Source organism: Vigna radiata, unplaced genomic scaffold (assembly GCF_000741045.1).
Source record: "Vigna radiata var. radiata cultivar VC1973A unplaced genomic scaffold, Vradiata_ver6 scaffold_292, whole genome shotgun sequence".
NCBI classification, from domain to species: domain Eukaryota; kingdom Viridiplantae; phylum Streptophyta; class Magnoliopsida; order Fabales; family Fabaceae; genus Vigna; species Vigna radiata.
The window spans coordinates 130,617-149,565 of NW_014542031.1; the positions used below are offsets into that span (position 1 = coordinate 130,617).

The following is an 18,949-nucleotide window of genomic DNA, read 5'->3' on the forward strand; positions in this document are numbered from 1 at the left end:
ACACAGACCCCTTCCTTTGTTCTCGGTGGCTATCCTTGTTTTATAATCAAAGAAGAGCTAAAATCCAAGAAACATTGATACACTGGTATGACCAAAGTTTCGGTACTTGAGCAGACAAAGGGTACAAGAGTAGGTGTGCTATTATGAAGAAACAAAGTCTACGTGACACTCGGGAATAAAGGTCAGTTATATATAATATGTATTGCTCTCAAGTTATACATTTATGTTTTGTACATAAAATGGCCCTGTATTTATACAGTAGCAGAGGTGCGTATGTTTTCAAAAGTGCCCTATATTAAAAGCGAACAGTGAGGGTCATTTGTGAAAAAACTTTACACAATGGCGCTTCCCACCAATACCCAAGATCACATTTGGAGAGCTGCTCTGTCCGAATTCTTCTCAACACTCATTTTCGTCTTCGCCGCCTCCGGCTCCGCCATTGTTGTCAAAAACCTCAGCGTCGACGAGCCCACTGCTACCCTCGCCGTCGTCATTGCCAACGCCTTCGCCCTCTCCGCTGCCGTCTCCTTCGGCACAAAAATTTCCAGCGGCCACGTCAACCCTGCAGTCACCTTCGCCGGCTTTGTCGGCGGCGAACTTACCTGGCTCCGCTGCATCATCTTCTGGTTAGCGCAGCTCCTCGGCTCCGTTATCGCCTGCTTGCTCCTAAAGTTCATCTCCGGCGGACAGGTACATTTCTATTTGTATATTATGTATGATTTGAACTTATTTCTACTTAGGTTATTCCATAAGATAAAAGAGATTGAGTTTCGTTACGGTGCATGACAGAGAATACCGGATTTTGAACGTTCGAGTGGTATAGAAGTGGGAAATGCTGTGATGTTGGATATAGGGAGGACATTTGCTTTCGTGAGCGGGGTGCATCGCATTTACTCGAGTAGCAGCAGGAACATTTCGAAAACGATGGCATTTCTTATTGGCTTAGTCGTTGGAGCCAATTATTTGTGGGTGAGGCTTTTTTTTGATGGGGTCTGCATGAACCCGGCTGCATTGTTTGGGCCTTCTCTGGTGGGCTGGAGCTGGGAAAACCATCGGGTTTACTGGGTAGGGCCTCTCATAGGCGGTGCGCATGCTGCTTTTTTGAATAAAATGTTTGAGGTTAGGTCCAAATAGTTATTGTTTTGTCTATTGACGATTAACTTGTGTAGTAAGGATCTTGGTTTATCCATGAACCTAGTATGAACCTTGTATTTGGTTGGTTTCCTCTTTCCTTTGTTGTGTTACATTACACGGTCTAGCTCTTTGCAGAAACATTACACTGGATGTAAGTTTTCACACTTTTTGGTGATGTGTTCAACAGTTTAGGATTTGTTGACTATATCGCATTTTGTATTGCTGTTTAAAACTAAAAGGCATGCATCATAGCCAGAAAAGTTTAACCATGCTAATTTCACATTCTTAAAGCGCTTTTGAAAACCATTAAGGCGCAACTTTCTTGGATGTGACTGAATTGATGGATCTGGTTGTGTAGCCACTCTGCCGGTTCCAATTATTTATACAGACTCATTGCCAATGACTATATTATTCCAACTTGGCAATATTTATGTAATATAATGAATTAGATTTGGAATGTAAACATAAAGCACGTATTGACTATTCCTTCATAAGTTTTATACTCAAAAAACATCTCAATATTCATTTCAACATACTAAAATCGTCGCAGATATATACTGAATTCTGTCTGCTGCCTTCAGAGATAACAGATCTTTCATCGGCTTTAACATACTCACAATTTTCAACAACTTTAACATACTCATTCTTATAGCACAACAATTCACACACTTCAAAGTCTTGGGACATTAGCAAAAGAACAGTTGTTAAAAAGCTGCAGTAGCACTTTTGAAATTATTAATTTCCTATGAACCACTTCAAAGTAACTATTCTTGTCACTGTCTCTGTTTTTTTTACTATAAGTCTTGATAGATCATTTTTAAAAAGACTGAGTTGAAGCTCCTAGGGTGAGGCTTGAAACTTTGGTTTCAAGACACATTCAACTCTAAACACTGCAAATTACAAGCAAAAATTTCAAGTGAAGAAAGAACACCAAGGAATGTTCCAATCACTTGACTTAAGAGGTCTTTGATACAATGAATTTAAGCAAAAAATGAAACTAGAAGTAGCTGCAGACTTTTGTAGGTATGGTCTCTCTCTTTCTCTCGATCCAAGCAAGAAAGACCAAAACCAGCCACAAAAACTCACAATCTGCAGTTCCTTTTATGGTGTTTGATCCCTCCAAAACAGAATATGAAAACACTCCTCATGATTTAGAAACCAGTTATGGGAAAATGATGTTTCCCTGCTGTGACAGCCCCTCTAAATCACAAATTCTGCTCCTATTCCACTTCCTAAAAGGCTACCTTAGTTGGAATAGGTATCTAGAACTGATTTGCACCACAAGAACTTCACAGCATCACAATTTACTACTTGGTTAGCACCAAATCAGATTCCTAAACAGCATCAGAAAACAGCATTTGACAACACCAATTTCAGCAAATAAATTGGCACTTAGAGGGCCAAAAGTTGAAATAAACAAGAAACAAAGGTTCTAAAACAAGTAGGCACACAAATGGAACCTATAAAATGCTCTAGAATGGATTAAAGAAACAAAGAAAACTAATTAAGCAAAGGAATGCAGAAATAGAATCAGCCTTGCTGATTTCACGTTAAAAACAGGCTATCATGATTTAGTGTAGTAGCTATTTTGCATAAATTCAATTCTATGCACATTTAGATCATAAAAACCATCCAAGCAAGTTTAATTACACTTGTTACAACCAAACAAGGTCAGATTTCAACAGTTTATAGGCTTTTTCTCCAAATCACATGTGCAGTTCTTTTTTCAGCTTTGCCTTTTCCTAGTTTGATCAACTCACATAGCTTAAATTCGTTTCTGACCAACATACTGAGTAACAAGCATTTAAACAAGCTAGTTCTGCAATTTGGAATGTGAAGGAAAGGTTTGCAATGACTCTAGAACAGATTGACAAGAACTTCAGCAATGAACTAATGCTAAACAAGATTAAAAACCAGACTCACGTGGTATTAAGGAGTGATATTTATTCTCTTGAATCACATTTTGCTACTATAGAGTTATATATATGGAACATAAATCACGTGGCAGCTGAAGTCCAATTTTATGTTGAGGCTCTTCTCTTGTATTGGCCTGCACTTTAGGACTGCATTATTAACGTTAGGAAATTGAGAGTACGGTGTAGCTAAATTATACTTTGTATGGACTTGGTGAAGTTGTCCTGTGGTAATTAAAGGTAGTTGATGTGTTTAACCACTTCATTTATGTAATACTTTATCTATTATCTATTAAAATTTTAGCTTATTTTACTTTTAGTTGGTGGCTTCGTCACAACATTGCAAATTTTATTGTGTCATCCTTAGAAAGATTAACGTGGAGGAGTTTGAAGATAGGTTGATGTATTTTTTTTAGTAAAATGGAAACTTCATCAGAGGTTTATAAATACATTTAGGTGCATAATGTTCTATAAGGAGTAAGAAGAGGTAACGCAGACTTCATAGTTGTCTATCTCATTTGTGGTTTGTTTCAATTTATTTGAAGATTTTATATGAATTGATGTGCTATTTTTTATTTGTTAGGATTTAGCATTTGATTTGTCCCTCTCTACCCTTCTTGGGGACAACGTCTACAACTTTGGAGAGCTACTTGCCCATCCTATAGTGAGTAATTACATCAAAATATTTGGAGCACCTATTTTCTGAAATTTCTCTGTTTTTATCATTTTACTATGTTGGTTCACACAGCCTATACTTTGTTTTGTCTTTCATTTTACTACGTTGGTTATCACAGTCTATACTATGTTAAACAGATCTTAAATGTTTAGATTGTTAGCTTGCCCTGATAGAGATAGACTATATTTTTTTAGATGGCTAAATACAAAAAAATCATCCTTTATTTTCAAAATAAGAACTAAGTTAAGTGTGAGTTTATCCTTGCACTTCTGTAAAGTGCAGAAACAAATCAAAACTTTAGTAAAAACATGGTACATTCCTTCGTACAAAGATTGCATATTAATTGAACATTTCATTGCCTAATATTCAACATTGAAAAAGAAACTCAAATTTCAAATAAAAACACTCTTTAGTCTTCGAGTTTCAGAATGGAAGAATGCTCCAAACTGCTTCTTTCTTCATTGCCAAATCAACCAGTGTGACTAGTCTTGCTTACTACTAACTGAACAAAAAAAATGTTTAATCATTGATCACAGAGAAAAATGAGAAGAACCAGTTCAAAATTGAACGTGCTCAAAATCCATCATTAGTGTTGTAGACCAATACCCTCTTTTACTTATTCTGTAACTTTTCATTTGATGATTGAGAGAAGTCTTTTGCTTAATAAGTTAACGTATTCAAAACATTTAGTCATCACTTGTCATCTCAATCATATCATTGCTTGATGAATTCTACAACCACTCATCATATGAAACAACAATGTTCAGTGCATTTATCCACCCTTCCTTCGTGTCAGTTGTGCGTTTTGGCAACATAATATATTAATCTAAGAGAATAAAGAGAATACCAGAAAGGAATACTAATTAGCCACTCCAAATAACAGTAGGAGATAATATATATATGATAAAAGGAACATAATTCCCCTTTCTTTTTTTCAAAGAATATACTTTTTAAATTTTTTATATTTTTTAATTGAGTCACATTAGAAATCTAATTTAATAGAAACCTAATTGAAAATATTTAAATTTAAACCTAATTAAGTCTTTTTTAACACGATTCAAATAATATTTTTGTTAATTGAGTTCTACGAGTGATGTCTTGTCCTATTATCTTGTTTTGTTACTTTTAGGTATTAAGATATGTGCTATTTTTGTGGTTTATATAAAACAATATGACATTAATTATAATATTATTTTATATTAACCACAAAATAATACATTTTTTATGCAATTCTTATGCTTCAATGCCTAAAATTATTCTTTTGCCTATTGTAAAGGTGGTTGCTTTTACATATAATAATGAATGGGAGTTGGATAAATTTGATACACACAACAAATGAATGAGGGTGAAGTAGAACAATTTCTTGAATTTGCAATGAATGTTCCTGACAATAACGAAAGATTCTATTGTCCGTGTGTTAATTGTTTGAATGAGCGAAAACTACCAACTGAAGTTATTCGAGAGCATGTTCTATGTGATGAATTCCTAAAAAGCTACACAAAGTAGACATGGTTTAGCATCGAGAGGAAGAATGATCACATTTATGGTTTTATTGATCCGGTTAGGTTAGGAATAAAGGTGAAACATGCCATAAAAGATTTTCAGGCTACATTTTTTTAACCATTTGTAAATGATTAGATGTTTAAATATTATATTTTTAGTTTAGGAATTATTTTATGTGTAACTATGTTAAGTAACTATGTTAGGTAAATATACTTAGGAACTTTGTTAGGTAATTATTATATTTTGATGTGTTAATAGAAACAATATTAATTATTTTAGTCGTTATTGATTATTTAAACGGTATTCTAGGATTAAATTTTATGCAGGTATAGATATGGATAGTAGCACATTCAAATCAAATATTAAAAAATTGTCACTTTTTATAGGTTAAAGCCACATCACACATAAAAAGTTTGGGAGAACTTTTTATACCTGTTCCTAGAATAACAGGTGTAAAAATATCATACTTTTATACCTCAGCACAGGTATAAAAAGTTAAATTTTTTACATTCGTTCTAAAGTAGGTATAAAAAATCAAAAACTTTCTATACCACTACTTCTATATCTACTCGAAAACATGTATAAAAACTTTTTTTAATAGATATAAAAAACTTTTTCTTGACAGTGAAAATCTCACATCAAGTAATATAAATATGGGAAGAAAAGAAAGTTATAATAAAAAATAAAGAGTTAATTTGAGAAGGATCATTCCAACTCAATAGGTTTCTTTGTTAGTTGTGTTTTAATGGAAGGTTTGTATTTCTTTTTCATAAAAGTTGTGGGATTTCAGTTTTTTTCGAGAGAAATTGCAAAACAAGAGTTTGTAATTTTTGTCACAAAAAGGTATACTTTTTCAATCATCAAGACTATTATACAGAAATTCTACATTTTTTCCCTCTATAGAAATATGAATCTAAAATGCTGACCGATTGTTAGTGCCTCGTAGAAACATGGTGAAAAAAATTCCTTGGAATTCTTCAAGCTCAAGCTATGATTTAGTTGCTCCAAACCTTTCCAGGATAATAAATTCAAGAAGTGCAGAGGGAATAATGAATTCTTCATGTGAGCTCAAGCTTTGCAGTTTTGTAGAAAAAAAAATGTTTGAGAAGATTGTGTAGGTTTGTTCATAAAAAAAAATTCACAAGAAAGGTTTAAAGTTTTATTCATAAAAAGTTGCACAATATATTAGTAATTGTCCACAAAAAATTGTACAAAGATTTTAAGTTTTGTCCAAAAAACTTTATAAAGGTTTACACTTTTGTCAAAAAAAATTATAAAAAAAAAAATTGAAGTTTTGTCCAAAAAACATTACATAAGAATATGTGTTAGACGAGTAGAGTAGAAGCGAAATATGAAAGGTGAAACAGAGAGTGCGAGAGAGAGGAGTTTTGAAAGTGAATGAATAGTGTTCATCCTTATTTCTGATAGATAATACTGTTTTTATACATAGTGCATGGCAAATATAACGAAACTAACTATCATCCGTAACTCTGACATTGCTTTTCTTTCCTTCATCCAGATTGACCAACCACTCTTTGTTGTGTGTCATGTGATTTGAGCATCCCGAGTCCAAATACCATTCTTTGCTTACTTGATTTGTCAATGCAACAATTACTAAACAAGTTGTAACCATTAGAACCAATGGCTCTGAATCAGACTCATCTTTCACCAAATGTGCTTCCTTGCTTTGAGCTTTCTTATTCTGAACATCCTTATTGAAGTAACATTCATACGAAAAATGACCTTTCTTGTGACATACAAAACACTTGACATATCTCCTACCTTTCTTCTTATAAAACTTTTTTGTACCATCTTTCTTTTCAAAAGATTCACCCTTTTCTTCTTGGTCATCTATGCTGCCATCGTTCTTCCATTTCTTCTGAACATTTGTTTTTCCTCTCCATTTGTTAAACTTCTTCTTTCCATCACTTTTAACTAGTTGGGACTTTTAATGCCTGATCATCACGATTTATTGAATTTCTTTCACGTCTTCGCATCTCATAGGCCTCAAATGAGCTTTGTAATTCCTCGATCTTGAGCTTTTCCAGATCTTTGGATTCCTCTATGGCCACAACAATGAGATCAAACACAGGAGGCATTGATCTCATAATTTTCTCCATTATCATCACGTCTATAATAGTCTCACCACAACTCTTCATCTGGTTCGCAACAGATATAACCCTGTTGAAGAACTCGCTTACTCTATCACTTTCCTCCATAAGCATGTGTTCATACTGTCTCCTCAAGGCTTATAAACTGACTTTCTTGACCTTTTCTCCTCTAGAATGACAACGAACCAAGATGCTCCACGCTTCCCTGGCTGAAGTTGCATTCTTGATCTTCTTGAAGTGCGTATCATCCACGCATTGGTGGATAATCAACAACGCTTTGTCATCTTTCTGCTTGAAATCCTTCTTCTGTTCATCTTTGCTAGAAGAATCAGCTGCTGACTCTGTTCCTTCAACCACCCCACTAACACCTTGTACACGAAATACTACACGCATCTGGGTGCTCCAACGACTCTAGTTCTTGTCTGAGAGAATCGGGAAATGTATCGTGGAAAGGTCAGCCATCACAACCTACCTTCTGCTTCAAGAACAAACTACCTTCTACTTCAAGAAAATCTTTCTTGGTCAGCCACACCATACCAAGACACAGAACGTCACCCTTGGCTCCTAGGATTGGAACCTAGGCTAATTGATGCCACTGTTAGATGAGTAAAGCATAAGCGAAATATGAAAGGTGAAATAGAGAGTACGAGAAAGAGGAGTTTTGAAAGTAAATGAATAGTGCTCATCCTTATTTTTGATAGACGCTACTGTTTTTATACACAGTGCATGACAAATATAACGAAACTAACTAATAAAACGGTAAGACCCGTGACTTTGAAATACAATATCCAATAATATGTAGTTTTTGTCTGCATTTACAGTTTTGTTTCAGATCTATGATGATTATGAAAATGAGTGACTGACGGTAGAGAATCTGATGTAGTTTGATGATGGTTCATTGGATCTTTCACTGCATGACAAAGACTTATAGGTTTATTCATAAAAAATTGCACAATAAGAATTTGTAACTTTGTTTACAAAAAAAATTGTGGGAAGATTTGAAGTTTTGTCCGAAAACATTTTTATGAAAGTTTGGATTTTTGGCAAGAAAATTTGTACAAAAAAAAATTAAAGTTTTGTCCAGAAAAATAAATTGAAGTTTTGTCCAAAATTAACTTCCCAAATTTCACTTCCATCATTCTCCAAAATCTTTCTCTCCTCTACTCCTTGGATCTAGCTTTTCTCACCAATACAAACGCCCACTTTGCCAAAATCTACAAACTCACAAAACATGGTCCATTTTTTTCTCCACCCCTTTTAATTAAATATGTTGACATCAACTCTTTTTTGCCTTCTCACCAATTTTTTTTTTCACAAAAGTCCTTGAGGATTTTATTAATATTTGTTAAAAATAAACAAAAACAGAGTTTTTCAGTTACATCAGTTAGATCTAGTATAAAATAATATAAATCATTCATTTCAAAGTTGAATAAAAAACTTTTGAGTGAAGCATTTCATACCTTAGTGTCTCTGTGAGTTTTGTCTGACTGATCTTTGTGTGGTAGTGCTCCGTCGTGTGTGATGGTGTTCATCTGGGTGGAAGAACCAAACCCTAACAGAGTTCCTATGATTTCTCTTTCTCTCTTTAAGTCCCGAAACTTCTTTCTCTGTCATGTGTTTTTTTTTTCTTTAAAAGTCAGAGATATTAATTGAGGGTATTTTACGCTTCTAGTTTTGCCTTTTCTGAATATGGTATCAAGAGCATAGGTTGTTTTCCTGGGGTGTACGTGAAGTGGGTACTGTGTTGATATCTAGAGGTGTGTGTATCCAGAAGTGCAGAAAGAATGGTTCTTTGACTGGGTGTAGATCAAAGATTTAGCAAGATTGATGCAAGAAAGGATGGCTGGAATTGGAGGACTTCATGGACCACTACCCATGTTTGATGGAAAGCAATTTGCTGATTGGCGGATCAAGATGTGGGTTGTATTTGGTTTTCAGGATGTGTTGGAAGTCATTGAAGAAGGAATGACTATGTTGAGTAAAAAGGCGACCCAAGAACATAAGAAAGAACACAAAATGCTGGAGAAACCGGATAGCAAGGCCAGATTCTTAATGTATCAATGTGTAAGTCAAAAGATTTTCAACAAAATCTCTAATGCTGCTACTGCAAAGGAAATTTGGGGCATTCTGGTGAAGACCTATGGTGATGAAGAAAGAAATGCAAAGGTAAAACTACAAGATCTAAGGAGGCAGTTTGAAACTCTGATCATGGAGGAGAGTGAAACCGTGGTTGAGTACTTTGATAAGGTACAGGAGTTAGTGAACAAAATGATGACATATGGTGATAAAATGATAAATGAGTCTATTGTAGACAAAATTCTGAGGACCCTAACCCCCAGATTTGACTATGTGGTGGCTGTTATTGAAGAAACTCGAAGGAAAGAGAATATTGACACTGAGGAGTTGCTGCATTCATTAGAAGCTCATGAGTTACGCCTCAATGAACGCAGACAGTGTCAAGAACAGGCCCTGCAGGCCAAATCTCAGTGGAAAGGGAAAAAGGTCTTCAAGAAAGGAGGTAAAGGAGGCAAGACAGGGAAAGACTCTCAGGACCAGTGAGGAGAAGAGTCTAGTGAGTCTAGAAAAGAAAAGAAACCAAAGAAAGGAGATGGAGAGTGGAAATTTGACAAGAAAAAAGTCAAATGTTATAACTGCCAGAAATATGGCCATTATGCTAAAGAGTGTTGGGATGAAGAAAGGGCTAAAAATAAATCAAGAAGAGGGCTAATCTGGCCCAGGAGGAAAATTCAGACTCTGAAGCAGTAATTTTGATGGCATGTTGATGAGGAATAGCCAGAAAGCACTGTTTGGTACCTTGATTCTGGTTGCTCTACACATATGACTGGGAGAAAAAACTGGTTTGTGAAAATGCAAGGAATTGAGCATGGGAAGATCAGGTTTGCTGATAATAGCAGCTTAAAGGCAGAGGGTTCTAGTAGAATGGTGTTGAGAGGTGAAGATGGCAGAGAAGTAATCATAGAAGAGGTACTGTATGTACCTAGGTTGATGACCAATTTGCTTAGTCTGGGACAGCGTTTACAGAAAGGCCACAAGATGAAGATGGAAGACAATTGCCTCAGCATTTTCGGTCAGAGTGGAAAAGAGGTTGTGCAGGCCCAGTTATCTCAAAACAGGACATTCAAAGTGGTGATGGAGGCAGTAAATCATCATTGTTTTACTACAACGGAAAGAGAAGAGGAATGGTTGTGGCATCACAAATTTGGGCACTTAAACTTTCAGGATCTATCTATGCTAAGTCAGAAGAAGATGGTGACTGACTTACCATAGGTAGACATTCCATGAACTACTTGCAAAAAGTGTGTTCAATGCAACCAGATCCGAGGCGGTTTTCAGAGGTATTTACCACAAAAAGCTGCAGAGAAACTTAAAGTGGTGTATTCGGATGTATGTGGCCGTATGCAAGTAGAAACACCTGGTGGCAGCAAGTATTTTCTACTTTTCATAGATGATTTGAGCAGAAAATGTTGGGTTTTTCTACTGAAAAGGAAATGAGAGGTGCTGCAATAGTTTCATAAATTCAAAAATGTGGTTGAAAGACAAAGTGAAAAGAAGCTAAAAACTCTGAGAACAGATGGAGGAGGAGAGTATATCTCCACTGATTTCAAAGAGTATTGTGAGAAGGAGGGAATTGTTCATGAAGTCACTCCTTCCTACATGCCTCAACACAATGGGGCAGTAGAGAGGAAAAACATAACAATCCTAAACATGGTCAGGTGTATGTTGAAGAGTAAGGGACTGCCAAAATTCCTATGGGGTGAGGCTGTGATGACAGCCACTGTAACACCCCAGATTTTTTTTTGGGATGTCATGGGTTACAAAAACTTTTAAAATTGAACTCTGATACTATTTCGAAATACAATTTAAATAAAAGCTTCTAAAACCAAATACAACTATAGAGCATTCATAAAATTCCAATACAAAAATATTAACAATGAAATTAAAATCCCACAGTTCTCCCCTGTATCTCGCCGCTTACTCCGCTTTAGCTATAACTGTAATAGTATCTACTCCCGTACAAGTACGATCATTGTAGGTGGAAACCACAACCACAAACATGCAAGGGTGAGCTTAACAAAAATATATCATATAAACATACATAAGTATTAAACATCAACTTAGAATAGGATTATCGAATAACACACATCATCATTCTATTATACCCATCTTCACATGACAACATATCAAACCATTAACATTCACGCTATCAGAATTCTAAGTCACCAACATATGATCACATAATAATTACGTCAACGTAACCAAGTCACACCCAAACTCACTTGGTCACTCACCAACTCATACCCCAGTTCATTTGAAACCATTCACTATATATATTAAATCACCCCCGAGTTGCTCGCATACAAAACAAGGTCGAGTGTCACCTCCCACCACTCTCTTAAAGAGCTTCACCGGGCAGGTATACCTTACAACATCGTTACACAAAGACATTTCCCACCACTCTCTGAAAGGCTTCACCGGCAAGTACACCACTTCCCACCACTCTCTTAGAGCTTCCCCGGCAAGTATATACTTTCCACCACCCTCTTGGGCTTCACCGGACAAGTATACACCCCCCATCACTTTATTCTCAGAGAGCTTCACTGGGCAAGTACCAGTGCTACCTCCACCACTCTTCCAGGAACTTCACCGGACAACACTAACATAAATCCGATTTCACAAAAAATAAATAATATTAAACTCGCGCAACCAAACGACAACCCATATGTGATAGACATTTTCGAAATAATAATAAAATAATCATCAAACTAATGCCAAGTCAACCACAATATGAAAAAGAAAAATATATATTATATACACCCCTTTTCTAATATCTAACACCAAACCATTAAAATAAAATAAATTTAATACATACACACCTAATGGACCCCACATGAATCCATTACCAACCCCTTCCTTTTCATTCACGTCAGTTCCTACACAAGTGAAAACTATCCAAGTGCATTACCATTCACTTTTCCATGTTCACATGCCATGCATATATACATCACATAAAAGAATAATTTATTCTTATTTTATAACTATTCGCGGGTCCCACTCCAATTTAGATAACAAGCAACATAAAATGCATACTTTTCATACTTTTCTCTCCCCTGCCATGCTTAATTAAGTAGTAGAAATCTATATTCTACATTTTCTTTTATACCCATGAATCAACTACAACAAAGTGGTATGTAGAAATTGTTTTCTCCTTTCCCTTCACTCACGCAACACTATATAACAAGCACACAGTCAAAATAATTCATACCCTTTTTCTATCTCCTGCAATAGTGATAGACAATAAAACATTACATCTTTTTCCCTGCAACCCAAAAATCTACTCATATACATATATATAAGACACAACCACTCCACGAATACACATAGACCAAAATTGGTGCTGCATTCGGTAGAACACAACACTTCGACTCTACCTCAACACGTCTACCCATGGTAGATAGTGTGCCCCAACGTTTAAATAAACTCATCCACACTCTTTGCGTAAAGCATATTCTCCATAGCTAAATCCAAAGACACATGTGTGACTCCTTACCATATTCTCTACGGTTCTACAAAGTCCTAGACTCTACTACAATACACCATGCACATCCATAATAAAAAATGTTAACTCCCCTTACCTTTTTGGGTTCAAACCTTCAACATTTCCAACTTCAAAGTTACGTAGGGAGAAGCTTTTCCTTCGTGACAGTGCTCCTCTTTCTTCTGGCAGTGTCTCTCCCTCTTCTCAAATGCTCCAAGATTGTGTATAAATGGATATTAGGGTTTTTCTTTTCCCTCTCCCGTATCTAACGTGTTATTCTTCCAATTCTAACCTAACCACTCTTAATTCCCTCATAATTGGGCCTAACACTTGGGCTCTAACTCTTGTTAACACACCGGTGTTAATTACCCTATTAAACTCCTCCACTAACTAATATTTCTCACTTTAAAACCAAAAAAGAATATAAGACTCAAAATATAAAACCTAATAACTTCCCCTATCACTGCAACCATTGTGATGCTGCATTATACTTCCCTTCCCTTGCATGTCATAAAAATTAGGAAAAACTTCTTTTAACAACATTTTGACAACGCATATGTGGCAGCTTGTGATTGGTCCATTTTAAATATTTTTTAAACATAAATTCAAATAGACCAATTAAATGATGACACGTATCCCGTTGTCAAAAAAATTGTCAAAATAGCATTGTCCTAAAAATTAATATCTACTCAATATACCAATTTCTCTCTCTTCCAATATTTTAATCAGGTTTCTCTCTCTTAAATTCTAAACTTTTCTCTTTATGCATTTCATTCTCCCAATCACGCCTCTTCTCTCTCTTCTATGTGGGTCCCACATTACCAAAGCCAATAAAAGAAAACCAAGCATCATAACTCCCACCAAGGTTTGAGCTAAAGATCTTGTAGCACACCCCACCAAGAAACAACCACTAGGCCAATTCAATTTCACTGATATTACACTGCAAATAATAATGTTTAATATATATCACACATTTAACAAAAATCAATTTAAACAAATATAAATAATTTTAATCTACTCCTTCAACACTTTTCATCCCAAAAGAAAACACAATCACAATAAATTATTTTAGTATAAATAAAAATATATTTTATTTTTATTTTCTACGGGTCTTACATTCTCCCCAACTTCAAAAATTTTCGTCCTTGAAAATTGTTTTATCTACTAAAACTTTGTTCACTTTGCTTTAATAGCAGAAGCAGAATCAGTGGAGTTTGAACAGGTTGTAAAGGATGAGAAGTGGTACAAGGCAATGCAGGAAGAACTTGGTTCAATTGAAAAGAACCAAACCTGGGAGTTGACAGAATTGCCTCCTAACAAGAGACCAATAACACTGAAATGGATTTATAAGTCTGTTAACTCTCTATTTTTCCCCATTTTTCTATGTTAATATTACTCTTTTAGGATAGTTTAGCTTTTAATTTTCTAGAACTAAGTTAGTTTAGTATTTTTTCTTTAAATTTAGAGTTTTGTTAAAATAGTGTTAATTTTGTCTTTTTAGTTAAATAAATAGGTTTTTAAATAAATAAGTATTTTTTTTAGATAAAAATGTTCAAGAAAATAAATAATTTTTAGGCTTTTATTTTTCTGCAGGATCAAATCTTTGAAAGCAAATTGGGTTGGAATAGAATGGCTGGCTGAAATATGATGAGATTGATTGGGCCAAGGCTGATTGGAATGATATTGGGCTCCATTTTGATTGCACCTGCACTAGATTTAGGCCTTTGATTAAAGAAACAGTGTGTTTTGGTGGAAGCTGCCGCACAAAGAGGAAAATTGTGTTGCTACTAAGTGCTGATTGGAAAACCATTGCACATTTGCTATGAGGAAATGGGCCTGCATATACGAGGCTGAAATTGGGCTGGAATGGGCTGAAGTTCCTTTTAGGAGACTGAATGAAACACACCGTTTTGATGTGCTGATGCAAAAGAGGGGTCTTCTAATTTGTGTTCATTTGTGCGCAGAGAAGCTCGAGTCATTTGGGGCTTTCTCCCAACTCTTTCATTCAGAGCTAGGGTTCTTACAAAAAGAGAGTTTCAGAGCATCGAAGCAGAGAGCTTGTTTAGAGACTCACGACCTAAGAAGAAGTTGGCCCAGGAAGCAAATCGGACCGATGATCGGACCAAAATCGTAATAAGAGGTTTGCGGAGCTGAATCGATTGAAGAAGAGCATTTTGGAAGTTAGTTGGAAAAGCTTCACGAAGCTTCGGATTCCGTTATTCGGTTCATCCCTTTCCCTCCATTTTCTTTCTTCTTCTATTTTGGATTGTCCCCTATATAAGGAAGGTTCTGTAAAGTGTAAAAACACAGGTGGTGGGTGACAGACACCACTATAGACTCATTTTCATGCTTTCATTTAGACTTTAAGCTTTCATTGTTTTTTGCTACTGATTTCGCGGAGGGATTTCTCGTGGGTGACAGGCCGAGAGATTCCCTTTTGTGATCTTGGGTACATTTTTTTGTATTTCAGTTCTTCAATATTCAATACAATGCTATTCTTTTATTTTTCTTGCACGATTTTATGTTTCTTGCTTGTTTAATTTCGATTCCTACAAATTACTTCTATGATTCAGTTTCTTGTTTTTAGTCTTCTTTTATTGCTCCTTATTCTGTTTCATCTGTTTTAGTCTATTTCATTTCTGCTTGATTAGTTTGCTTTCATCAATTGATTGTACATATTAGATGTTAGGTTTTGATTCTGTGTTACAGTTTCAACCATTTCTTTTCTGATATGTGATTAGGATTAGATTTAAATTCTGTTTTCTTTGGTTGTTTTTAAAATTCCATATTTCTATTACTTTGTTCATTCACANTTGCAATTTTTGGTTCATTATAGGTTCTATGTTTTTCCAATTAAAGTTTCTTTCTATTGTTTTTTTTAGGATAAAAGTCATTTTCCTTTCTTTTCATTTACTCATTCATGCATCATTCATTAAAATTCTTCATTATTAGTGCATCTCTATTCTTTACATTGTTTTTTGTTTTCATCACATTATCTTGCATTCATTTAGATTTAGTAGAAATATTCAGTATTAATTTTGTTCATATTAGATTTCATTTTATATTTTTTTCCCCACCTAGTTTTAGATTTATTTTTAAATAAATAGGTTCAATTCTATAATTCTAAACTTGATTTTGCCAAGTCCTTGGATTGATCCCTAGTCAGCCCTATACTACATTACTGGGGACTAGGTTTGTTGACTTTTGTGCGACCAAAAGCCTTTCAACAAAGTCCAAAATAAATCCACAAGGTGTAGTGGTTAGGTACAAAGCCAGATTAGTAGCCAAAGGGTATTTGTAACAGGCTAGAATTGATTATGGAGAGGTGTTTGCACCTGTGGCTAGAATGGAAACAATGAGATTGGTTGTTTCGATTGCTATGCAGAACAACTAGACCTTACATCAATTAGATGTAAAGTCTGCTTTTCTAAATGGAGACCTGGAAGAAGAAGTTTATGTTGTCCAGCCTCAAGGTTTTGAAGTCAAAAGGCATCTTGATAAAATGTACAGGTTGAAGAAGGCCTTATATGGGCTAAAGCAAGCTCCAAGGGCTTGGAACCAGAGGATAGACGGGTTCATGAGTAGTATTGGGTTTGAGAAGTGTGCTTCAGAACATGGAGTGTATGTTCAGTGGTATAAATAGAAGGAAAGAGAAGAGGTTGATTGTGTTCCTGTATGTAGATGATTTGCTGATTATAGGAAGCAATGTTGAGAAAATTGCTAATTTCAAACTCCAAATCTTGCAAGAGTTTAAAATGAGTGATCTAGGCCAGCTGAGTTATTTTCTTGGGATTGAACTCACCAAAATTGATGAAGGAATGTTGATGCATCAGTCTAAGTATGCATTGGACATGTTAACTAAGTTTAACATGCTTCATTGCAACCCAGCTAATACTCCAGCAGAGATGGGGTGAACCTTGAGAAGGATCCTGAAGAAGAAGCAGTTGATCCTACTGAATACAGAAGAGTGGTTGGGAGCCCAAGGTACTTGTGTAATACGAGGCCAGATATTAGCTATAGTGTGGGCGTGGTCAGCAGATACATGTAGAATCCCAGAGTTTCTCATCTGAATGCTATTAAGAGAATCTTGAGATATCTAAAAGGTACCACCAAGTATGGAATTTTGTTGCCTAAAGGTGGATCAGGAGGAGAGGTGCGAGTCATTGCTTACTCAGACTCAGATTGGTGTGGAGACAATGGTGATAGGAAGAGTACAGCTAGGTATGTGTTCTTTTTGGAAGGAGCACCAATTTCATGGAGCTCTACAAAGGAACCTGTTGTAGCTTTGTCATCATGTGAGGCAGAGTACATTTTCGCGTGTGAAGCTACTTGTCAGGCAGCTTGGCTTGATTCATTGATGAGGGAATTGAAGATTGAATTTGAAGGGAAGGTCAGACTGCTTGTTGACAACAAGTCAGCCATTGACTTGACTAAGCATACTACATCACATGGTAGGAGCAAACATATCGAGACACGTTTTCATTTCATCAGGGAGCAAGTCAGCAAAGGGAAGCTAGAGGTGGTATATTGCAGATCCGAAGATCAGATTGTAGATATACTCACTAAGGCGTTGAAAGGAGAACACTTTCTATCACTTAGAAAGCATATCGGAGTGAGAAAGTTAGAGATCGGAGCAGATCAGAAGGGAGAGGTCACGAAAACCTAAGGTTTTCTTCTCAGAGTGGAGATCGGCTCAGAGAAAGGAGTTTTCACGATTTTAATCGGTGATAAACTTTGTCAAATCAAAAGAAAGGATTTTTACCGATTATTAATCAGTGGAAGTGGCGGAGGTTCGCCGGAGGTGGAGTTTTCACCAATCAATCGATGGAAAAAGAGGGTTTTTCATCAAATATTTGTTCTTTTACTGTTTTTGTTTAAGAGGAGTGTTAAAAATAAACAAAAACAGAGTTTTTCAGTTACATCAGTTAGATCTAGTATAAAATAATGTAAATCACTCACTTCAAAGTTGAATAAAAAAATTTTGAGTGAAGCATTTCATACCTGAGTGTCTTTGTGAGTTTTTACTGGTTGATCTTTGTGTGGTAGTGCTCCGTCGTGTGTGGTGGTGTTCATCTGGGTGGAAGAACCAAACCCTAACAGAGCTCCTTTGATTTCTCCTTCTCTCTCTAAGTCTCGAAACTTATCTCATATTTGAAATCTTCTCTCTCTGTCACATGCTTGTTTTTCTTTAAAAGTCAGAGATATTAATTGAGGGTATTTTACGCTTCTACCCTTGCCTTTTCCGAATAATATTATGGTGAAGAATAGTGTTATCCATACTTTGGTGAGGTTACTTCATCTAACGGATGAGGTTGCGGAAGATAGCAGTGATTGAGTTCTCCAAGCTCGTCTCTATCGACTGAAGAAAAGGTGCGTGACAGAGGTGCTATAATGCTAAGCTTAGGAGATGTGGCAGATTTTGTGTAGCGTGAGGAGAGAGAAAATGTAAGCACCTGGAGAATGAAAGTGGATGAATGTGCTTGGAAGGTGGCTAGAGGTGGATCTCTTGGACTCTCTAGCCTCACTTTCAAGAGAGAATTTTATCTGGAGTTTTTCAATAGAAATCAAATTATCACTATGTTAAAAAGTAATTGATACAATCGTGGAGATAAATATTTATAGTAACCTATAAATGCATGTACAATAAAACATAAAAGAAATACAAGAGGACAATAACGAAATTTCACAAGGTAGTATGCCATCAGAGAGGGAGAGAAAGTGAGAGTGGGAAAGCGAGTTAGAGAGAGGGAGAGAAATGGAGACGGATAAGGAGAGAGATTAAGAGAAAGGGAGAGAGCAAGAGATAGAAAGAGATAGAGAGGGAGATAGATCCATAAAGGTTGCGCCCATTTATTTTAAGGTGGGTCCATGCCTTTATTTTTATTCTAATCCTTTTTATCTTCAATCTTTCGCATCTCTTTTTCTCTTATCACCTCTTCCATTATTAATTTTGGTCCCTCTTTTCGTAAGGTCTGTTCAAAGTCGTCCTACCTTTTTTAAAAAGTTCACTAAAATCCTACTTTTTGCAAAAACGGTGCACGTTGGTCCTTTTTGC

At 35.8% G+C, this 18,949-nt stretch overlaps 2 protein-coding genes across 2 annotated transcripts; one reads left to right on the forward strand and one right to left on the reverse strand.

The window, feature by feature from the left end:
* Window positions 1–259: 259 nt before the first annotated feature.
* Window positions 260–3,881, forward strand: LOC106778989 (aquaporin TIP1-1). Its single transcript, XM_014666999.2, has 3 exons — window positions 260–690; window positions 790–1,065; window positions 3,631–3,881. Exons 1-3 carry the CDS (start codon window positions 340–342, stop codon window positions 3,751–3,753), a joined length of 750 nt encoding a protein of 249 aa, XP_014522485.2. The 5' UTR covers window positions 260–339; the 3' UTR covers window positions 3,754–3,881.
* A 2,816-nt stretch (window positions 3,882–6,697) lies between these two features.
* LOC106778990 lies at window positions 6,698–7,730 on the reverse strand. Its single transcript, XM_014667000.1, has 3 exons — window positions 7,488–7,730; window positions 7,182–7,385; window positions 6,698–6,928 (listed from the first exon to the last, which is right to left on the reverse strand). The coding sequence occupies exons 1-3, from the start codon at window positions 7,728–7,730 to the stop codon at window positions 6,698–6,700; spliced, it is 678 nt and encodes a 225-aa protein (XP_014522486.1).
* Window positions 7,731–18,949: the final 11,219 nt, after the last annotated feature.